At 39.1% G+C, this 23,360-nt stretch overlaps 1 protein-coding gene and 1 long non-coding RNA gene across 2 annotated transcripts in view; one reads left to right on the top strand and one right to left on the bottom strand.

The window, feature by feature from the left end:
* Positions 1-23,360, bottom strand: part of ADCY2 (adenylate cyclase 2) — a 365,223-nt gene that overhangs the window by 52,961 nt on the left and 288,902 nt on the right. The window contains exons 14-15 of the mRNA XM_045565786.1: positions 20,933-21,030; positions 6,539-6,623 (exon numbers count right to left, since the gene is read on the bottom strand). Of these exons, the coding sequence (XP_045421742.1) occupies positions 6,539-6,623; positions 20,933-21,030 (183 nt within the window). The remainder of the gene's footprint in view (positions 1-6,538; positions 6,624-20,932; positions 21,031-23,360) is intronic.
* On the top strand, positions 1,065-21,551 carry LOC123648064. Its single transcript, XR_006738472.1, has 3 exons — positions 1,065-1,100; positions 13,108-13,161; positions 21,481-21,551. It is a non-coding gene; the product is annotated as an uncharacterized LOC123648064 (long non-coding RNA).

Raw genomic sequence — 23,360 nt, 5'->3', positions numbered from 1 at the left:
TGAAAGTCAACTTACACATCAACACGCAGCATCCACTGCCCACAAAGACAGTGAGCAAATCCTGCAGAAACCTACCGAGATTGGGGACCGAGGGACGACAACCAGGCAGACAGTAGACTTCTCCTCAGTACAACAGAGGCCAGAAAATTATGAAACCATGTTTTTAATATGTTAGAAGAAATATAAATTATTACTATATAATAATGAAAAAATAAAGACTTTTTGAAATAGCCAAACTGAGTGGCTATATTATTCACAAGCTCTCATGGAGAGAATTATAACAGGAAATGCTTTAGTAATATGGAAATCGAACCCTGGAGGAAGGAACAGTATTTAGAAAAAACAGGGAGCAAAGAAATTGTTAAACAAAAACAATAATAATAATAGTAATGAATAATGTGAACAGTTTAAATTTAGAAGAATTTAAATGACATTAGCGTAAAAGATGAAATGATCAGACTTAAAGCACTGAGAGTATTGTTCAATAAGAAGATGCAGATATTCAGGGACCTTGTTAATCACGTGCACATGGTACATATTTTAAGGTAATAACTGAAAAAACAGACTAGAATGTACAAATTCCAGGTCACCAGAGGGAATAAAAGAGAATTAACTCTGTAGGTCCAAGAAAAGACAGAAGAGGAGGAAAAATAAGTAGAAGCAAGAAAGATATGAATACATGGTCGATTTTTAAAAAGTAAAATAAGATTGTAGTAGCAATTATAATACACATAAATGTATTATACTTGCCAAGTAAAAGAGACAGATTTCTGGATCTGGGAAAATAACATACAGCTAGATGTTGTTTACCGGAGATACACCCCAAACTTACATAATGACAAAGAAAAGCTGAAAGTAAAAAGATGGAAAAAGGAACACCAGGAAAATTCTAACCCAAAGAAATATGGTAGAGCTATATTGACATTAGAGAAAATAGACTTCAAGGGGAAAACACCGCTGTGGGGTAGAAAGCTTTTCTATTAGCTGGTGTGTGACCTACTTTTCCTTTCCCACACTGACCTCTATATCTGTGCTTTCATCTCTGCCTGGGACGAGGTTGGGGGCTGGCACCACATTATCTCTGCTGTACAAAGCACAAGGTAACAACGTCGGAAGAAAAATTTCTTCTGACATTTTCTGGCATTTTCATTTGCTGTATCTAGCATACTTGTTCTAAAGATGTTCCTGGGGTTTGTTTGGCTTTTCTTAGTGATATTTTTGGTTCTAGTTACTCTCTCATATTTGTTACCAAGATGTAAGTCCACCTCAGGTGGCTCAGAAGGTTAAATCTGACCGTAAATCTGCCCTTACTATTATTACTACTACGATGATGACAACTGTTATTATTCTTTTATTGCTGATTGTAATGAAAATGTGAACTTGAATCTTTTATTTTAGTCTTAGTTTCTACCTAGATAAAATGGATTGTTTTCATTATCAAATAAAATAATATGTATGAAAACACTTGAAGGACATTCATATGTGTAAAACCTTTTTGCAAAGTATTATTATTAAGGGTACTTTCTACTAGACTATTGTAGTGTAAATTCAATTATAAATTAGCTTTTTCTTTCATTTTATCAAACATCTTTTAAGATGAATTTACACTTTGCCCAGAACCTAGTTTTAAGTAAATCGTACCCAACAGTTGAATCATGTTTTAGGAAACCAGACTAGAGGCGAACACGAAGGAGCTGCTCTGTGAGGTTACCTGGACTTACCAGTGTGATTCTGATCAGTGGGTGCTCAGCGGTCACCGCAAGGCAACCTCAGTGCCACGCTGGTCCGTCCCTGCCTGGTGCCGGGCACCTGTTTGCCAGTGGCTCTCTCCACATGCAGCCTGGCACCCGCTAGAACCTGCCTCAGGGGACACCAGCTTGCTGTACACCACTGGGAAAGCTTCACAGCACCTGGGAGCCTCTGTCTCCTTAAACTGTAGAATGGACCTTCCCTCCCGGCACTCTTGTGGGTACCAATGGGCCCGGAAATGCCAGGTGTCCCGCAGAGTAGGCAGGTATTTTTAACCTAACATTCACCACTTACAAACTGCGATGTGGCTGGAATCAGAACCACTCTCGGGGACCTTGCCCACCATCAGCAATGTGGACTGATCGCACAGGTTCCCACTCAAGGACAGGAAGCCTTTGCAGGGCCCAGCAGTCGCACACTCCTGACTCTGCCCCAAAGCCTCCATTTCCACCGCCAGGAGGTCCGATTACAGCTCCTTCTGCATTATGTTTTCGTGGAGAGAAAACTTCTACTCGAAATGACTGGAAATGGAAACTCACTTATGCACGTGGCACCTCTGGAGTCCTGGGTCCCTCAGCCACAAAATGAGGGGCTGGGCGAGCCGTCTCTGGGCTCTCACCCAGCTCTTGAGTTTCACGGTTCTGAAATGCCGAGCACCTGGTGAGGCACCTGCGGCAGGGGTGCCTGGGGACACCTGGCGAGGGAGGGAGGACTCCAGCACGCAGGCGCGGAGGCGCAGGCCGGGAGCCCCCAGAGCGCTGGGCTGGAGGAAGCAACCGTGAGCTGGATGCAGAGTTTCAGCTCAAAAGGAGTCGAGTGGGGGTGAGGACGGGGGTGGGACGTTTTCTGAGCAGTGGTGCCAGGAAACTGCACTTGGGTGCGACCCAACATTCCTTCAAGCTGACGGCTATTAAATATTTATCTTGTGTCTCAAGTGCCCTAAGTACCATCACCAGCAAAACAGGGCTGCAGCGAACTCACTGAAGATCTTTCCAACTAAAAGAATAAAAGTAATAATGCAAAACAGGAACCTGGCCCTGCCAGCACAAGGGAGCTGGCAGGGGAAACGCGGGGCTCCTCAGAGTTGGATTATGAAATTGAGAAGATTATTTCCAAATGAGGAGACAGCATGCAGCATGTCTGAGTCAAGGGATCAGGCGTATATGACCAAGAAATTTCAATGCAGCATGACCAAGGCTGCCACCGGCTCCCCACTCCTCTCAGTCACACGTTCATTCATACATAGAACCTGTCCCCATGCTAGGACATCCGGAGAAGGTACCTTAGGGCACATCTAACTCTTCCAGAGAACGGTTGGCAACTGTGAGATGAAGGGGGTGCTACGCAGAGCCAGAGGGGTGGAGGAAGGAAAAGACCCCATGAAAACAATATAAGAAGTCCAGTAGTGTTTACTTAGCAGCTACATATTAAACAGATCCATGTGATCGCACCCTGCCGGATTCAGTGAGGGGATAGAGAGCAAGTTTAGGGAACCCTTCTTGTCTTAAGGAACTTAGTTACATGTAAAGGGAAATAACAGAGAAACATTAGAGGTCTAGGTGAGATGTTATATAATCGAGGCTAAACCATGTAGCACAACTAAGTCTCATGGGCCTATCACAGGGCTTGGACTGGTGTCAGAGAAGGTTTCTGGGAAACCTGAGCCCATTCCCATGGGCAAGAACTGAGGAGTGTGGGACACAGGGGCAGGGAGGCAGCGGGCACACCTAGGGTAGACACCAAGGCGGGGGTGGGCTTCTCGTGGGAATGATAATAAAAAAGACATTCTCTGACATATTTTTCAGAATGTGTCACTGAAAAAATATCTGTCTGATTTTTCTACCAAAAGGAAAAATAATTGCATCTCATTATCACTGTTATTCTTTTGCCCATTTTGGTGTTTTTCTTCCTTTTTATCAAACCCAGCTGTAAGGTGACCAACCAATTTGATTTACTTGCATTGCATATTTTGTACAACAGAGGGTGACAAAGGCAAGCGCTTGGAAGCAAAATGTCGGCCGAGCTTACTTTTTTGCAACTTCCTTTGTAAAAGTATTTTATTTTAATTCTTCCCACAAAGAATTTAGGACTGATATTATTAGCACTAACACTGCCTTTGTCATTTAAGTTTTCAGAAGGTTACCATATGTTAATAGAAAGTAAATTTAGAGTATTAAATACTTTTCATAAACTCAATATTTAATTCGTAAATAAATGCAAATCGTTATAAAACCTCATACAATTGTAGGTTATTAAGAAGCCCAGGAATGGGCAGTCAGGATGTAGCCATGCTTCTCCACGACCACTGTGGAGTATCTGTAATAGGCAGAGTTTTTGACCGAATTTGGAGGGTAAAGTACAAAGTACACTTAAGCCTTCTGAGATTGGCTATGTTTGATGCTGAGAGTTGAAAAATCCATACAGAATGGTTTAAATAGTAAAAAGAACCTATTATTGCAAAGAGAAGAAATCCTTCTTGAATTTTTCGTGGATTACAATTGGACCAAGGATGACGGCTGGCCACTTGGGGGAGACTCATTGGTGGATCCTATCCATTCGAGTTTAGCAAGGCCCGATGTCTTCAAGATTAGCCTTCCTGGCTACTCTGGCATAATACAAGCTTCTTGTGAGGAGGGGGTGGGCATCAATTCATTTGTAGCCTTGAAATTTGCTCACTGAGACACCACACAGTCAAAAAGAACTTTCTAGCACGTGGTATGTGGGTGCCAGGGTCTTGGGGAGCCCCGGGAATGAGAAAAGATGGGGAGCTGTAGATGTATTCTTGACAGTTTGTGGGGGCCCCAGGCTGGCCCAGGAGGGACCAAGAGGTATGACAGGTAGATTCCAGCGAGGCTGCAAGGAGAGACATCACATAAGAGCAAAGCTTTCCCACAAAGGCAGCACAATTGTTCTTGAAATCCTTTTATCTGCCCCAAGATCCATCTTTCTTTTATAACAACTGGTGTAAAGAAAATAGCCTGAAACCCTAAAAATACATGGTGCCCCAATGCCCAAGACTGGATTCCTTGTTATAGAAAATGAAAAATATGGCTAGTTAGGCACAATGATGTAAACTGATTTAATTAGAACTAGGTTGGGATTTCCAATGGAACCACGAAGGATGGTTCCTGTGCTGAGAAATGTCTGCAGAGGTCTTTTGGGGACAAGGAAAAGAGAGGGTGGAGCCTGTGTGCTTTTCCACGCAAAGGATGATTCTGGGAACAAGGAAAACCAGGCCTCTTTATAAAGTCGGCATTTTAGAACTTTGCCAAGGATTCCCATGAGTCTTTCAGAGTGGTTCATTATTCGCCAAGGCCCCTCCTCTCTACAACCCGTAATGTCTTCAGGGAATTTCAAGAGGCTTGAGATGTTATATATGCATTTGAGTAAATCAGAAACCACAGTCCCAGTTTTGCAAGAGTTGTCAATGAGATTTGAAACATCTAAACTATCATATAGTAAACAAAATCCACAAACGTTTGCAAAGGTGCAAGGCACTGAAGACAGGGTGCCTGTTGCTGAAGGACAGAGATGAGCTTTGGAATCTTAACCAGTGTTGGCCTAAAGATTTCAACACATCAGACCGGCATGTGATGGATGGCCCAGGGCCCCAGGACTACTGCTTCTCAGAGCCTTTGAAGGGAAGATGAGGATTTTAAGAGGCCATTATGGCACTGGTGCTGTTGCTGAAGTAACAGTATGTCCTTTGAAAAGTGTAATGACATAACAATGAAGACTCCGATGCACAGTGTAAACCCTTGCAGAACAAGAAAAGTGCTTTCATAGATGTCATCGGAGCCTCCCAATGGGTATAGTACAACCCAGAGAGGTGACAGGTAGACCACAGATTTGAGGCTGTTTCCTGGTGGCATCATCTAAACGGCTTGTGAAACTCTAACTGGCAGAAGAAATCATGATTTTGAAAATATGAAAACATCTATGGTATTTTCTATAATATAACCCTAGACAGCACATAAAGTGGCATCCATTGACAAATGTTGCAAAGATTATTCCTATTTATTTTTTGTAATAGATTATGGTCATGTTAAAATTTGGATTAAAAAGACTCTCTGAACCTTCCCCCGAGGATGCCCATGAGCTCTGCTCAGGAAACCTGGCTCAGGTGGCCTCTCGGTTTCAATGCACCTCCATGGAACCAAACGAAACACAGCTTATGTTGGGGGACCTCTTTCCCACTGCTGGCTTTCTCAGGATGCTCTCAAAGAGCCAAGGCCAACGAGCAACACTTGCTTTGACTCAAGAATAAACTTAGATTTAATTCTTTATCTAGAATTAGCATTCAAGCCATAGAGTATACAATGATTGGCTTAAATTAAAACACTAAAAAAAGATATGTTAACATTTTCTTTCTTCAGATACTCCAAAATCTTATATCTTGAAAGTGGATGTGAAAGCTGCATCAGGTTTAAATTTTAACTCCCCTGTACACGGAAAGCCTCCCAGACGCTTGCACTTGCTGCTGCACGTGCTCTGACAGCTTAGGGGAGATGATAAAAAGTACCCACAGGAACAAATAAGCAAAAACACGATTTTATACTGTGATATCCGATATTGCAAACAATCTTCGAATTAGTGTCTTGGTTGTGCAGGAGCTGCCTCGGTTTACATTCTGGGGCTGTTGGCTTGAAGGGTGTGTGTTTCTTTACCGGGATCTGTAGCTCTAGAAATGTGAATCACCAAGCTCCCTGGTTTAGAAAGTTTTTAGTAAGAAATCAGTTTTCATGAAATGCGCACACCTTCAGCGAAGGTCCATATTTGCAGTACCTACCAAAAGCTGTCCAGCAAAGCAGACGAAGAGGATGAAGGCAAGCAAGAGAAACGCGGCTCCAAAGGAAATCCCGAAGGTGGATGTTCTACCAGAAAAGAAAAAGGAACAGGTTAGTGTGGAGGTAGTTTCTGGACAGCTACGAGTAACGCTTTTGGATTACTGAGGGCTTAATTCAATGAACACTGCAATCCTCAGTAATTTTTTGGTAAAGAGGAGCTAAAACAAACCAAACACGTGTCCATAGGAAAGTGTCTATAGTTGCGGCTGATCAACTTGTCATCACTCATTAAAACTGCTCTGTAAGCATCGGTTCTTTATGAAAGAAAAACAACCCTTTTAAATGGCTCGCCTATGTCCCTGGCACGTTCATGCCACACTTGGCCACATCCCTCAACTTGGTGGCCTCTTCCCTGCCAGTGAGGTCCTGGCGGCTGCCGCCTCCAGGGCAGCCTCACCCCGATGGCCGGGATGACCTGAACCCCAGCCCTGCTCCCGTCGACCCAGGAAACACTGAGTCCTCCCCAGCCCCAATCCCACCCAGCCAGATTCAACCTATTCCGTTGCACACAGTTGCAGCTAAAGGTTTCGTGAGGCTTTTAGAGGCTCGAGCAAGCCAACGAGCACAAAAGCGTCCCAGGATCACGTGAAAAACACGCCCACTAAGCTACAAATTCTGCCACTGACAGATTCCAGGTTTATTTATAAGAATCATATGCATTTCTGAGAGGTCCTTTAAATAATTAAATAATTCAAAGCCTTTTAAAAACTCCCTTTAATCCAAGGATAGAAAGTTGCAGGAGTATAAATAGGGCTGCAGCACAATGAATCGTGGAAAATGAAATTGAAGTGGAACATCCCCGGGAGAGGCCGGCTGGTGTCTGAGACCAAAATGAGAGCTTATGCCGATGAGGTCGGCTGGAGCTAGTGAGGAAACAGAAGACCTGGCACTGAGACGAAGAGCGGCCCTGATGTGACGCTGTACAGAACAGAAGAACGAGATGCCAGTCGGCGACAAGCCGGAATGCCCCGGCACGCACAGCTGGCAGCCCTGCAGGACTGGAAGTGCAGTAAGCGGTCAGGGCTCTGAGTAATCCCCGTGCTAAGGCGGGAAGGCACCGCTGCCCTCACTGTCTCAGACACCTAGAGATGATTCCAGGGGACGCACAGCCAGCAAGATCGACAAGAACCTGAGTTAGCCAACACTTGCCCCGACCCAGTGACGTACAGTGCACTGAGTCACGTTCCGGACACGATTCACAGGCTTTGCTCACATTTTATGGTGGCAATGAGACTCTGCTGGAGGGTGTATATGCACCAAGCACACCCGGATTGGTGACTCATCTCGTGGCCAGGACCACACTAGGCTGCTGTGATACAACAGGAGTAAGATGCCAGTCCTGCAGGGGTGAGGGGTGTCCCGGCCCACACCTCAGAGACATGGAGGGGCTCTCGTCCTTATCCCTGAGACTAAAGGGGACCACAGTGATTCACCTGCTGGGCTTTGGTTAGCCATCTTCTCCCCTGGTTTTTACAAGAGAGCTAAGACAGGTTTTCTTTGACTCTATGCTCTCCTAGTTTCTTTTTGGGTAGAGGTGATGCCAGCCTCATATGGCTGAATTTGGAATCTTTTCATCTTTTTCTTAGGCCTGGAACTGTTTAAATACTGAATTAATGATCTCTTCTTGAAGGTTTGGTAAAACTCAAATGTATTAAATAAAACCTCTGATGATGGGGATGGTGATGAGGATGATGGAAGTGATGAAGATGACCATGCTAACATAGAGTATTTTTATGTGCCAAGTGCTGTTGTGATATATATATGTTATACATAATGTACATAAACACATATATACTTCACTTTATTCTCACAATAATCCTACATAGTGTTATTATTACTACCTCATTTACCAAAGAGAAACTGAAGCCCAGAGAAGTTTAGGAAACTTGCCTGAAGTTATATCTCTACTAAGTGGTGCTGTCAGGATTTATGTCTACCCAATTGTATTCCTGATTATATTCTGTTTTTAAGAGTAGACATGTCACATTTCTGCCATATGTATTGGTTCCATTTTTTGAGTCAATTTTGATAATTTTGCCAGAGAATTATCCATTTCATTTAGATTTTTAATTGTAAGATATCATGCATAATATTTTCTTATAATTTTAAGTCTCCATATTTGAAGTAATTTCTTCTTGTGCTTAAAGTTATTTTTCTCTTTTTTTCTCTAGATCAGACTTTTGAAGCTTTGCATGTTTTGTTGATTTTTTCAAAGAATGAATTCTTGGTTTATTATTAAGGTCTATTCTTTCTGTTCTTTCACTATATTATTAGTTTCTGATTCAACTTTTAAAACTTCCTTTCTTCTTTATTTAAACTTTTATTGTCCTTTTTCTTGATTGTCATTTATTGCCAATCTTTTATATTTTCTAATAAATGCATTTAAGGACATAAATATTCCAATAATTACTGCTTTTGCCCAATCCCACAGCCTTTGATTTATAGCTGCTCATTATTGCTCTCTTCTAAAAAGCCTGTAATTTCAATTCCCATTTCCTTTTGACAAAAGAGCAATTCAGAAGTCTGATTTCTAAATTCTACAAGGATATTATTGTTGGTGGGCCCTTGTTATTTCTAATTTCATTAGATTTCATCATAAATTGTAGCCTCAATTATTTCTGCTTTGACAATTTATTTTTCTTCTGGGGTATGATAAACATGTTCTATTTCTACTATGTTTTATGGATTTTTAAAAAAGGATATGTATTTTTTTTTTTTTTTTGCTGGTAACAAAGCGTGTTCTCTAAATCTGTCTATTGACTGAACCTGACAAGTTAGTCAAATCCTCAATGTGCTGACTTACTTGATCTGTCAGTGTGAGAATGTACTAACATTTCCAGCTAGGATTGTGAGTTTGTCAATATACCTACACATTTTAATAAATTCTGTCCTATTTATTTCAAAGAAATGGTAGAGTGCATAAAGATTTATGATTGTTAAATTTTCTTGGTGACTGCATCATAAGAAAAATCTTTCTTTTTTTAATGCTGAATGCCTTTCACTTGAATTCTATATTATCAGAAATATATATTATTGCAGCTTCTTTTATTGTGTAAGCTGTTTCCTGGAATATCTATTCTCCATCCTTTATTTCTAACCTTTCTCTATCTTCTTATTTTAGCTAAATCTCCTCTACAAAGTACAGATGTGGCCTTTGGTTTGTAGTACCAACCTTTTAGCTTCTTTCCATGAACAGGGCATTTTTATCTATTCACAATTATAAAATTTGTCAATATTTGACCAGTACATTCCATCTATTTTCTTAAAATGTTTGGTAGAATTCATACTGAAATCACCTGGGTAGGAAGTTTCCTTTACATAAATTTAATAGATATATGCCCATTTAAATTTTCTATTTTGTTTCAGTTTTGGTAAGTTGTCTTGTCAAGGAATTCCTCCATTTTACGTAAATTGTAAATCTTTTGGCCTCAAGTGATTTATAGTATTCCTTACTTATCCTGTTAGTGTCTACAGGATCTGTGGCCAGTCCCCTTTTCCCTGTACATTGTTAGTTTGGGCACTTTGCAATTCTCCCTTTTACTTTCTTGATCAGTCTTGCTAGTGGCTTAGGAATTTTTAAACTTTCAAAGAGCCAAACTTTAGCTTTACTGATTTTCTTTACCAGTTGTTTTCCATTTTATTGATTTCTTCTTTTACCTTTGAGTACTTACTCCTTTCTATAATGCTTGCTTGATTCTAATTTGCTCATCCTTTTCTGGACTCCTAAGTTAGGAATTTAGACAATCAATTCTAACTCTTTCCTCTTTTCTATATTTACAGTATTTCAAAGCTACAAATTCCTTTCTAAATTGTTTCTTTAATTACATCCCACACATTTTGATACATTATATTTTGATATTCAAACATTTTAAAATTTCTCATTTGACTCATGGGTTAGTCAAAAGTATATAGTTTCACACTGAAATATTTGGGGATACTTTCAGGTATTCTATTAATGATTTCTACTTTGATTTTGGTGTGGTTAGATATCAGAGTATAAGCTATTTATCTTTTCAAATTTTTTTTCAATCTTTTCAAATTTGTTGAGATGCTTTTACGGCCTAGAGTAAGTATATCTTGGTCAATGTTCCATGTACAGTTTAAGAAAACACATATTTTGCAGTTGGGTTTAGTGTTCTGTGAAATATTAGTTAGTTCTAGGAAGTTGATAATCTTGTTCAGATCTTCTATATCCTTATTTCTATAGAAAGAGATAGAAAAGGGATATTAAATATATAATTATAATTATGGATTTGTCTAATTCTCTCTTTGGTTTTGTCAGACATGTATAAGATTATTTCATGGCTTAGTATAAGTTTTTTCTTACCTGTATTTTATAGTTATTTTATTAGATACAAGCACATTTTATGATTTTATGCTTATTATTCAATATCTTTCTTTATCTCTATTAATACTTCTTGCCTTCATACCTACTTTGTCTGATATTAATATATGCAGAGGAGCTTTCTTGTGGTTATTGTTTACATCATACATATTTTCCATCCCTGTACTTTCAACTTAACTAACTTTTGGATTTAAAGTACATCTCTTGTAGATGGTATGTGGCTTGGTCATACTTTTGTTTGGAATGTTACTTTAGTCCTTTCACATTTAATAATATGTTTGAATTTGATCTCATCCTCTTATTATCTATTGCTTATTTGTTTTACTGCTTTTGTTTCTATGGTTTATTACATTTGTAACTATTATTTTAAATCTACCATCTTACTATTTGTTTTCTGTTCATCTCATTTCTTTTTGTTTCAGTTCCTCCTTTATTGCCATTTTTCATTATTTGAATATTTTTATAATTTTTTAAATTTTTTCTATTGGCTTTTTAGCTTTACCTTTTATTTTTTAGTGATTGCTCAAAAATTAAAATATACAGTCTTCACTTATCAGAAGCTATTTAACATTAATATTGTACCACTTCAAAAAATGCGTAAGATCTTTACAACAATGTAATTGCATTCTCCCCCTCAACATAATTCTTAGTATATGTCATTATTTTAGCATCAAACCATCCTTTGTCTTTTAAAGAAATTAATAAAAGACAAGTGTGTGGTCTTTTATACTCTCTCACATATATTGAGCAGGTCCAATGCTCTCCATTCTCTCCTTAGATTCATGTTTCCTTCTGATATCATTTCACATTAGCTTGAGAAACTTCTATTTCTTGTATTGTAGGTTTGCTGGTGGTGAATTCTCTCAACCTTCTTTTACTTGCGTAATGCCTTTATTTCACCTCAATTTTAAAAAAGTGGTATTTGTATTGAGTATTTAATTCAGGGTTGACCATGTTCATATCAGTGGTGTAAAGATGTTCAATTGTCTTCTGCCCTCCACTGATTCTGATGAGAAGTCAGCCATTCTTTCGGTCATTGATCCCTTGCATGTAATGCCTTTTTGTAATGGCCACATTTAAGGTGTGTGTGGTTTTCGTTTCTTCCTTGGTTTCCAGCAGTTAGACTGTAATATGCCACATGCAATCTTCTTTATATTTATCCTGCTTGCTGTTCACAGGGATTGCCTTTGTAGGTTGATGTATTTCAACAAATTTGGGGAAATTTGTCACTAAGTGTGCTGGTAATTACCTGTTCAATTTCAAGGACATTCCCATCCCTCTCCTATAGATTCTGTTTTCAAGACTCTTTGCCAACTGTTTCTAGCTAGGTTTGGCCAATGGGAAGTACTGGCAGGAGATTAGAAGGCAGGAAAAAGGAGTTTGGGTATTTCTCCTTATTCTCTACTTAGCAGCCATTTTCTGGATGGGCTGTAACTTCTCCCTTTTCTAAAGCTCTGGATCCTTGTCAGATAACCCACCTACCTCAGTTTCAGCTCTAGCCTTGTCATGGTTACAGCATCTGTAGGAAGGCCCAGGAGGTGGGTGTCTGGTACACCACCTCCATCCCGTTTCCTTAAAAATCTAGAGGTGGTAGCATGTACCTCCTGTTGGCTAATCTCTTGGTTGCTACACTATCGCCTGTTTGATTTCTCAGCTTTTCCCTCATTCTGTAAATACTTCTCTTTATTAAGTTCCTTTTTTGAAGTACCTAAAGCAATTGGTTTGCTTTATTGGAACCTAATCCATTGACTAGATAAAAGTTTTTCTGAACACTATTATATCATCAATGGTTAGGTAGAAACCTATGGAGGAATTACAATCAATCACTTTTCCAAATTTCTTTTCCTTTCCTTTGAAAAAGGAAAGTTTTGAAAAAGCAAAAACATTTAGTTTTTTAAGAAGTATTAGTATTAAAGTATTAAGCAAATAGCTACTTATTCCTTTGTTTATACCATGTTTTAATTTTCTTATCAATGGACAAGTGATTATGAATTATATTAGCCTTTAATTGCATAAATATTAAAAGATTTAGTGATAATTGTGTGTTAATATACTTGAAAATGATATGATTTATTACATGAATCAGAGTTTAAACAATTGATTCTTATATACTAAGTTTTATAGGCCCTTGTTTTTTAAAATGCATTTCAATGTTTGTTTTTTTAGGAATAATTCCACTATGAAGACAGTTGACAGAGACTCTGAACATTCTGGAATCAGGTCAAATAGACATATTCATGCTTGAGAAAACAATAAGGCTATTAAAATTTAACTCTTGCCATTCTATTATAATATGCTATATACAGTGAAGAGCAGCTGAGAAGTGCCAATGATATTTTTTCTAGATATATCTAAAGGACACTACTTTGCTCTTTCCTCAAAAGTCAACATCCATTAAGGGCTGATAAAGGAAAACAATGTTACTAATATGGTTGACCATCTGTTTTTGCTTTGGTGTAATGTATGACAGATGCCCATTTAAGTAGGGAAGATTATTCTTAAAAGTATGTTATGACACACAAAACTGACTCACTGAATAAACTTACCTATAAAATATAAAGAGATTGACTTAGTAATTTAATAAAAAAAACTACTTACAAGGAAAAACCCATTCTCAGAAGGCTTCATTGGTAAATTATGCCAAATATTTAAAGAAGAATTAATACCTATTTTTTTTTTTACAAATTCTTCCAGAAAATAGAGAACAGTTCTTAACTCATTCTATGATGCTAGTATTACCCTGATGCCAATATTACACAAAGACATCACAAGAAAATAAAACTGGACACCAACGTCTCTTATGGATACAGATAGAAAAATCTTTAAAAAATATTGGCAAATCCAATCCAGCCACATATAAAAAGGTTTATATATCAGGACCAGGTGGGATTAATCCAAGAAATGTGAGATTGGTTTAATATCTGAAAATCAGTCAAGGTACTACACCATATTAATAGAATAAAGGGGAAAAAACCATGATCAACTCATTACCTACAGAAAATGCATTTGACAAAATCCAACATTATTTCACGATAAAAACATTAAATAAACTGTAAATAAAATAAAGTTTCCTTAACCTGATAAAAGGTCTCTATGAAAATCTCACAGCTGATATCATACTTAATGGTAAAAGGCTGAATGCTGCACTGGGCTCAGTGGCTCACACCTGTAATCTTGGCACTTTGGGGAGGCCAAGGCAGGAGGATCACTTGAGCCCAGGAGTACAGGACCAGTCTGGGCAACACATCAAGATCCAGTCTCTACAAAAAACAAAAAATAAAAAAAAATTAGCTGGGCATGGTGGAGGGTGCCTGTAGTCCCAGCTACTCAAGAGGCTGTGGAAGGAGAATAGCTTGAGCCCAGGAATTCGAGGCTGCAGTGAGCTGTGATTGTGCCCCTGCACTCCAGCCTGGGCAACAGAACAAGAGCCTGTCTTTAAAAGAGACTGAATGATTTTCTCCTAAGATCCAAAAAGGAAGGATGTGTGCTGTGGCTACTTCTATTCAACATTGTATTGGAGGTTCTAAGCAGGGAAATTAGGCAAGAAAGTAAAAGATATCAGATTGGAAAGGAAAAAGTAAAACTATCCTTATTTGAAGATGATATGAGCTTGAATGCAGAAAAGTATGTTACAACCTAAGACTCAGACCCAGAGCAGCTCAAACTCGCATTGATGTGCTCAACCTGAGGCTGTTCCGTGTTGGCGCCCATGGCACACTGGAATTTCTGTTCAGATGTGCACCTCTTACCAGATTGCTATGGCCTGAGTGCTTCTGTCCCTCCACACATTTGTCTATTGAAATCCTAACCCCCAGTGTGATGGCATTTGGAGGGGGGGCCTTTGGGATGTGATTAGGTCATGAGGGTGAAGCCCTCATGAATGGGATTAGTGCCCTTAGGAGAACTGGCCAGAGAACTAGCTCCTTCTTTCTGTCATGTGAGGATACAAGTCTGCAGTCTGCAGCCTGAAAGAGCATCCTCACCAGAACCCACCCAAGCTGGCACCCTCATCTAGGAATTCTGGCTGCTAGGCTTGAGAGAAATAAATTTCTGTTGTTCACAAACTCCATAGTCTATAGTCCTTTGTTATTGAAACCTGAATGGACTAAGACACCAATGGACTAAGAAATACCGTGGGGCAAAGTAATGGTTGGTCAAGAGCTCTTAATTATAACCACTCACCCTGCCTGTTCTCTCAAAAGCATGTTCAGGCCCATTAAGCATACCAAGATGTTCCTGTAACTTAATCAATTTTAATTAGCAGTCTGGTTGCAAAGCTGTTTCTTTTTAATCCACAAGCATAATTGATTTATGTAAATACTGGAAAGCAAACTTGACTCTTCCCTGTCATGAAGCAAGAAAAATTACAACTTTTACTGGCTATTTTTTACCTTGGCACTTTAATCAAGTGTTTTGTTATACGATATGGAAGAGGCTGATTGGAGACAAGGTCTCTTTCCCTTTCTGCTTTTTCTCAGTCAGTTTATTGCTGGAAGGCACCCACGATGGGGATAAGCATGTCTGTTGACAGCAAAATACCAGCAGAGACGTGCATTCCTCCCAAAGCCTAAAAGTTTTATTAATCAAAAAATTATAAGCCATGACTCTGGGTAAATAATGGTGTCTTTGCCCAGAACTCCATGGGACGCGATGACTTCAGTGCCCCCTCTCCCTGGCGTCCCCCACCTCCTCCCCCCAGTGAGACTCATCAGCTCTCTGTTCATATCTGCTGCGTGGTGCTTGGCAAGGATGATGAGAACCGAGGGAGGCAAACTTTTCTTTTAATTATAAGTTAGCATGAAACAATACAAATTCTTCCCTTTTAACACGTTCACTGCCAACCCGGTTGTATTTAACCCACGCTACTTTGAGCCTGGGGCCTCAGGAAGCGTATGGAACTCACACATCTCTTCCCCTTGAGAGCTGCGTGAACTATTTTTTAAGTTGCATATAATTCATGCACGGAAAACAATAAAAAATAAGAAATTTTTCATTAAATTAGAAAGGATTGTTTTGTTTTCAGAGTTTTTATTCTATTTTTGTAATAAAACACTGTGGCCCCAAGGAAAACACATTTTTTTTTCCTAGTGTGGCAGTCAATGTGTTAAATGACAGAACTTCTAAACGAAAGGGATTCAGTAAGTCAAAAAAAAAAAAAAAAAAGCTGAAAGGAAGAAATTGCATTTAAATATTTGTTACCATTACAGTAGCCTTTCTCTGATGATAGGACTTAGCTTTGAGATGTTCCGGCCACTATAGGCATGAGCCACTATGCCTAGCTCTTAAATTTTTTAAGCGAAATTTTTAATTTAACTTGGGCTAATGAAACACACGATATTATGCTAAACTTTATTAGAAAAGATTCATCCTGGCTTTAACAATTACCCCTATGCCTAGTTTAACATAATCCATTTAGTTTGGCAGACAGTATGGATGAAACTACTAAAAAATGCAAGAACAATTCATGCTTGGTCATTTTGGTTTTTAAAGGTAGTTCACATCTCTGATGGAGTTATACCACAGGTCAGACAGAGTGAGAGAACAACTCTAAAACAAGGAGCCCACTCATAATTTAACACATCTATTCAAATTCTGAGACTAGAGCCAGATTTAAAAATTATGGGCTGAATAAACATGGTGGGCTAAATAAAAGGGCCCCTTTGCAGGAAAATGTTTCCTTTCCCTGGTCCTTTCCAGGTAACAAATTCCTCTATTATTAGTTATTCAATCATTCATTAATTTACACACTCATGTAATCATTTTTTCCCTTTTCCAAAAAAACATGAGGCAGTTTACCAAAAGAAAACAAACAAAACAAAGCAAAAGTATAATTCAGCAAGTTAAGAGAACAAGTAAAGGCATGTCAGCAGACATGAGAAGCACCATTATTCCAACAGGAATGTTTCATAAAAATAACAAAATTATTTTTTAGGTAGCTGAAATTATAAGCAAGGAAGAGACAGTACTAGATGCACAGAGGTTCTTGAAAAGCAGAATGCTGACAGGTTCGGCTGCTAAGCGGCCCGGGACATACCAGAGGCTGGTGCGTTCCATAGGTGTAAGATTCATGGCTCCCCAAGGCAGGGGAAGCTCTCAGGCATCTGACTGATGAGAAATTGGAACTGAGCTCTTGACTAAAGGAAGAAGTGATGAAGTGTTGTCCTACCAGGAAACAGAAAACAGAAAAACTGCCTGCCAGCCTGGCAATGTTCAGGGAAGATAACTCTCTGACTGGGGTCATGAGAAAAGTCATTTTTGAAAACCGAGATTCCTAACCCTGCTCTGTGCCAGGAATCAGGGCTGACCCAAACTCAATGAACCATGAAGTAAGGATTTAACAAAATATTGTGACTTGAACTGATGAGTCCCAGAGGTATCTTGCAAAGATACACTGAAAACCATCCCATAGTGATGCCTTTACAGCTCAGAACATATGAGGTTACGACGGACCAAAATCCTTGCTGTTGATGAACTCGCAGGCAAAATTACACATAACACACCACCATGAAAGAATACATAAATAGACTAAATGGAAGAATTCACCTATTTATGAACCATAAGGAACAGAATGAAAAAAGTAGTATTTCCCTATAATGTTTAAAATCTGCAGGTAAAGGAAAAGAAAAAATGGAATCCATAGGAAAAATATAGAATTATATACAAAAAAGTCAAGTCTTAAAAAGAACCAAATAGGCTTCTTAGTATGAAAATATAATCACTGAAATTATAAGCTCAATGTGGATGAGGAATTTACCAGAATGCAGCACAAAGAAAGAAAGGAATGAAAACTTTCAAAAAAAAATTATGAGACCCAGAGTGAGCACAGAATGAAAAACACAATGTGCAGCTAGTAAGAGCTCCAGGAGGAAAGAATACAGAAAATAGCAGAGAAGCAACATGTAAGCAGATAAAGAAAGAGAACTTTTCAAGAACTGAGCAAAGGTAAGAGTCTTCAGATTGAAAAATTATACCTAGTCACTTAGGCAGATGAGAACAAATACATATCTATAAATAACATAGTAAAAATCCACCAAAATAAAAAGATATTGTTTTTCCAGAGAGATTGTTTCCCCTTCCAGAGAGGAAGACAGATTACCTATAAAGGAATATAATGAGACTGACAGAAGACATTTTATTAATAGAAATAGAGGGCAGAATGTAATGGAATAACATTATCATAATACTGGGGGAAAATCAAAGTTAATCTATAATTTTATACCCAATTAAACTATTATTCAAGAGAAAATGTGAAATAAACCAAATACAAATATTTTAATACAAACAAAAAATGAAAAGCTATTGCTACTCACACATGCTTAAAATAAGAACAGATAAATGACACATCAGTAAGAAGGAAAATAAACTTCAAGAAAAAAATAATTTTTAAAAAGCACCTATGAGCACATAAATTGGTAAAGAATGTGGGTGAATTTAAATAAATATTAACTTATAATCACCATCTAGAGCTAAAATCATAAGAAGTAACTTCTTAAGAGAGAGATTATGATTAACTTTAGAATTTATTAAATTAAGAACATATGTTAAAATTTTAATGGCAATTATTAAAAGAAAAATACATAGCATATATATTCTATGAATTTTAATGGCAATCATCAAGGGAAAAATGCACCTCCTAAATAGTAAAAAGAAAAATAAAAGAATAAAATAACTTGATCAATCCTTTACCAGTTAGGAAAGGCAAATGAAACTAAAAATAAAAAGGTTCAAGTGGGCCCACACACATCAGTGAATAGAATGAAAATACACACAGTAAATAAAATGAAAATGCAAATAAACTAAAGTCACATTAACAAGAAGAAAGATATTAGATTGAATAAATAAAAAATAAAAATAGATGCCATTTCAAGGACGCATACCCAAATAGGAACAGTTTTGGGAGCATGAAAGTATAACTACAGTAAACAGGATACAGGGTTAATGTTCACAAAGTCTGGATTTTGGACACCTGCTTGTTTATTATATTACACTCTGTACTTTTCTATATCTTTGAAATACTTCATAGCAAAATTTTTTAGAAGGTAAAGAACTTAAAAATGAAGACATTAACATGAAAGAAAAATGAGGGAAGATGAGGAAATCATGCAAGAAGTATGAGACTGGTGCAGAAAGTGTGGGTCTTGATACTCTGTTAGAGGAGGGCACCACCTCACTATTCAGCTTTCCGCCCACCAGCGCAGAGAGGTGCTGCAACATGCCTGGATTTCACAACGCGCCTGCTCAAAATCCAACTTGTTCAAGAGAAAAACAAACATATGTGTAAGGAAGCCATAGAGAAGGGACTTCCACAGGTCCCCATAAAAATGCAACACACTAGTAGACAGACAAGGCGATCAAAGCTAAGACAGCAAAGCCAGGACATGATGTGTTTCTTCCAATTAAAATCCCATGAAACGTTCTCCTGGTCCCGGGAAGTCTCTGTCTTCTTGGGAGGCAGTTTTTAAACTGTCCCCAGTCACTTTCCCCTCTCCCTCCTCCTTCCCGTGGGTGACAGACCCTGTATTACTTACGAATATATAAATATTCATCCAACAGGAAGATGTAAAAAAATGAATAAATGTATCTACTTAAGGGTAGTAATATGGGCCCGTTTCCCTGGGTAACATTTTACCCATATAACATTTCCAGCGCCCTTCCGCTCTGCCTGTCTGTAAGCCTGCATGCGCAGGGACAGCTGTTTCCCTTCCGTCCCAGGTGGTGCAGGTCTGGTACTAAGGAGCTTAATTTGTTAACATTTTTTTTTTGAATGGAAAACTGATAAGATAACATTGGGAAATTTCACTGAAAATTCTGCAGTCTTGAAAAAGGGTTCCTTTGACCCAGATATTCCAACTCCAAGTCACAGGGAAGAAGGAAATCTAATGGGAACCCTTTCTAAAAGGGGGCAGATAACTATGGAATATGCAGACACGAACAACACTTTGACTTGTTGTTACTTCTATAAATGCCTTTGTATTGGGTCAGTGCCAGAAGAAAACCCTTTGGAGTATAAAGGAGGAAGACAGACCACTTCTTTCTAGTTTGCTCAGCATCTTCAGGAGACAAAACACAACCCTACGTAGGCAGTTCGAGCTGCCCACAAATGCTGGCTGCACCACGAGGGTTAAATGCAAGCGCACAACTGAATTCCACGGGATTGAAAATGATTGCTTTGGCCTTTTTAAAATAGATACTGATAAGGGAAAAAAAACTACCTTAAAATTTCTTTCTATATCCCCAATTATTGCAAGAGGGACAGTAGCTTTCTTTTCCTTTTCTTTAGATTGTCAAATGAGAATCGGCTGCTTTGAAGAAAGTCACTTGGTTTGTGTCGCGCTTGTTAAGAAGGCACAAGAGAAAGATTATCTGGGAATCACAGAGTGATCGTTTTTCACCTGTGAGTGGAAGCAGAAGGAGTCCAGCCCACAGCGTAGAATCTGGTTCGCCCAGAATCTGCCCTCTGCACCTGGGTCTCTCCTGAGAGAGGCCAGCTGGATGCCGACCTACAATAATCAGATGGCTGGGAGGGCGGATGCTGGACGGAATAGAGGGAAGTGTAACTTACAGAACTTGGAAGCAAATGGACAGGGTGGGTGGGACGGTACAGTGTGCCCAGTGCAGGTTTTGCCCTTTCAATATACAAAAATGTTATTTGTTTATTAGAAACAACAACATCTGGTGATTGCGCTCTTTGTGGGCAAAGTTTATGGGGCTACATTTCCTAGACTGGCCATCTGAGTAAAACCAAGATCAAAAGTCAGAAGACTCCTTATACGTTGACTCAACATGTCCACTTTGAAAATCCAATATTATTATAACTAAGTAAGACACATGGGGGGCATTTCACCTCCAGAAGCCTGACTGCCCACCCGTCCACCTTCGCCACGACCTGTTAAATAACCCTTCTGTTCAGAAGGCAGCACCCTTCCATACACTGAAATATAACTGGGCAGGCGCACCCAGTGGGAACACCAACAGAAACCATAGTACTTACTTTGGTAATACGAGAATCTGCACGATAAAGATGCAGAAGAATATGAGACAAGCGCAAGTCACGTAGTACTTGAACGCTGGCAGTGCGGTGGCTCGGTACTAGGGGAAGAAAGGAGATCGTGAATGACACTTCTCTAGAGCTGCACCCAATTGCCCCACAGCCCGGCTGCACCAAGGGCATGCATCACACTCAAATTGTGCAGACTGCAGCCCAAACAAGCCAAGGATAACGGGCATTCATCTCAGCCGTGAGTGCTTCCCCCCTCCAAATGCACTGTGAAGAATTGACTTCCAAAGACCACAATTTATGAGTGGAACCATTCTGAAACCCATTTATAGGTAATTGAATCACTCCAGGAAGGAGCAGGCGCCTGACCAGAAAGCTGAGTGAGTGAATTGAAGGGACCAATGAATAGTCGGTGCCCTGGGTCCCTTGTGGGTCTGATGTCTACAATTATTTGGGGAAAAGGAATGACTTCGCATAATCATATTTTACTTGTGAATAGTATTGAGGAAATGCAAGATATATTCATTTATTTTTTTTTTCAGAATGGCTACAATTTAATACCGAATGCAGGCAAGGATGTGGAGCAATTGGAGCACTTGTACACTGATGCTGGGTATGTAAATTGATATAACCACTTTGGAAAATGCTGGACATTATCTGCTAAAGTTGAATAAGCACATACTCTATGATCCAGCACTTTCATGCCTATTTATATTTACAAAAGAAATGGTTACATATGTATAACAAAAAACATGAAAAAGGTTCACAGCAGAGTTATTGGTAATAGACCCAGACTGGGAACAACTCAATATCCATTAACAGTGTTGTAGATAAATAAATTATGTCATATTCATCCATTGTGATATCGTACAGCAATAAAAATGTATGAACACAACAGCTATATAAAAACATGGCTCAATGTGGCATACATAATGTTGAATGAACAATGACAGACACAGATGCGTGCTACGTCTTTCATTTATAAAAAGCTCAAAGGTAGCTGACACTAACCCTTCCCTCAGCATGCACCTCAGTGTGGAGGGGACACAGACAGTGTTATGTCTCTATCTCATAGGTTTCTCTTCCTGGGAATATTCCAGGTCTTGTGCGATTAATTTGGGACCATGTGACAAAGGTTTTGCCAATGGGAATGTGAGGCAGGAAAGAGAGGATATAAATTCTCCATGCATCCTTCCACCTGCTGGAAGCTGGAGAGCTCAGGGAGGGCAGATGTACAGGGGAAAACCAGCCAAGATCTCCAAGTCACCACTGCAGGGCAGGTGCCAAGAAAAGCTTGCTATTGTTTTGCCCCTTTATGAGAAGAGGTTTCCAAAGGTTAAGTCGTGTGTCTAGGTTCATAGCAAGTAACAGAGCTAGGTGTTCCAAGGCAAAAATCTTCACTATTCTCTCTCTCTCTTTTTTTCCTATTCTGTATTGTCTCTCTGTGCATGTCATTATCTATAAGAAAGGGATAATAGTATCAATTTTAAAGGTCAGATGATAATTGTATAAAGAGACAGTTTGTATCAATTTTAAATTATTTGGATTAACTTAAGGCTATATGGAGAAATTTGCAATGGTTTAAGATGTTTGAACCAGTCTGTACCAGATTAATATAGTTAGAATGGTGTTGAACTGGATTCTGCTGGTGTAGACAATCTGGAACACCTTTGGACTTCTCTTGCTAACATTTTAACAGAAATACTACTGGCTGTTAGATATTTATCATTATGTTAAGAAAATATAATTATAGTCTTAGATTACTAAGAAGCTTAATCAGAAATGATTAAATGTCCTAAAAATCATCTGGGCATCTTTTAACATTACTAGCAGGGCAAAACACCCTGACCAACACCTCCTTCAAATCACCACCCCCTCCATCTTTGCCAAAGAAAAACCTTGTCCTGACCTCATATTCATTTATTTTAGTATTTTATTTCATTATCTATCTTAATGCTACTTAGAAGTAGTGAGCAAAGGTGTAAGATGGAAAATCCCTGCCAGCTTTGTTCTCAGTTTGTCTGTTCTGAGCTTGGCTGACAGACTCTTACTTCCCTCCCGATTGTCCAGTGCTGCTGGCCGGGGCCCACACGGTTCTCTGTATCACCCAGGGCCGTCAGCTGACCAGTGTTAGCTGCCTATGCAGGGCTGGCCCTGCTTGACTTATGCAGGATAAAAAAGCCAGACAACCCAGTACTATATAATGATGCAATATTATACAGTATAACATAATACCCTGCTGCATATAGCCCTGAAGGTGTGCCAGGCACACCAAATGCCTTACATGTACTAACTCATTTAATCGTCACAGTAGCCCCTTCAGACATACTGTCCCTATTTTTGGATGAAGGACCTGTGGACCGGAGTGACTGATCACCGTACTCAGGGAGACACAGCACATGGGAAAGCCAACACCCTCACC

Source organism: Lemur catta, chromosome 12, assembly GCF_020740605.2.
Source record: "Lemur catta isolate mLemCat1 chromosome 12, mLemCat1.pri, whole genome shotgun sequence".
NCBI lineage: Eukaryota > Metazoa > Chordata > Mammalia > Primates > Lemuridae > Lemur > Lemur catta.
Note: the sequence above shows the minus strand (reverse complement) of the source record. Positions and strands in the feature narration are given on the sequence as shown.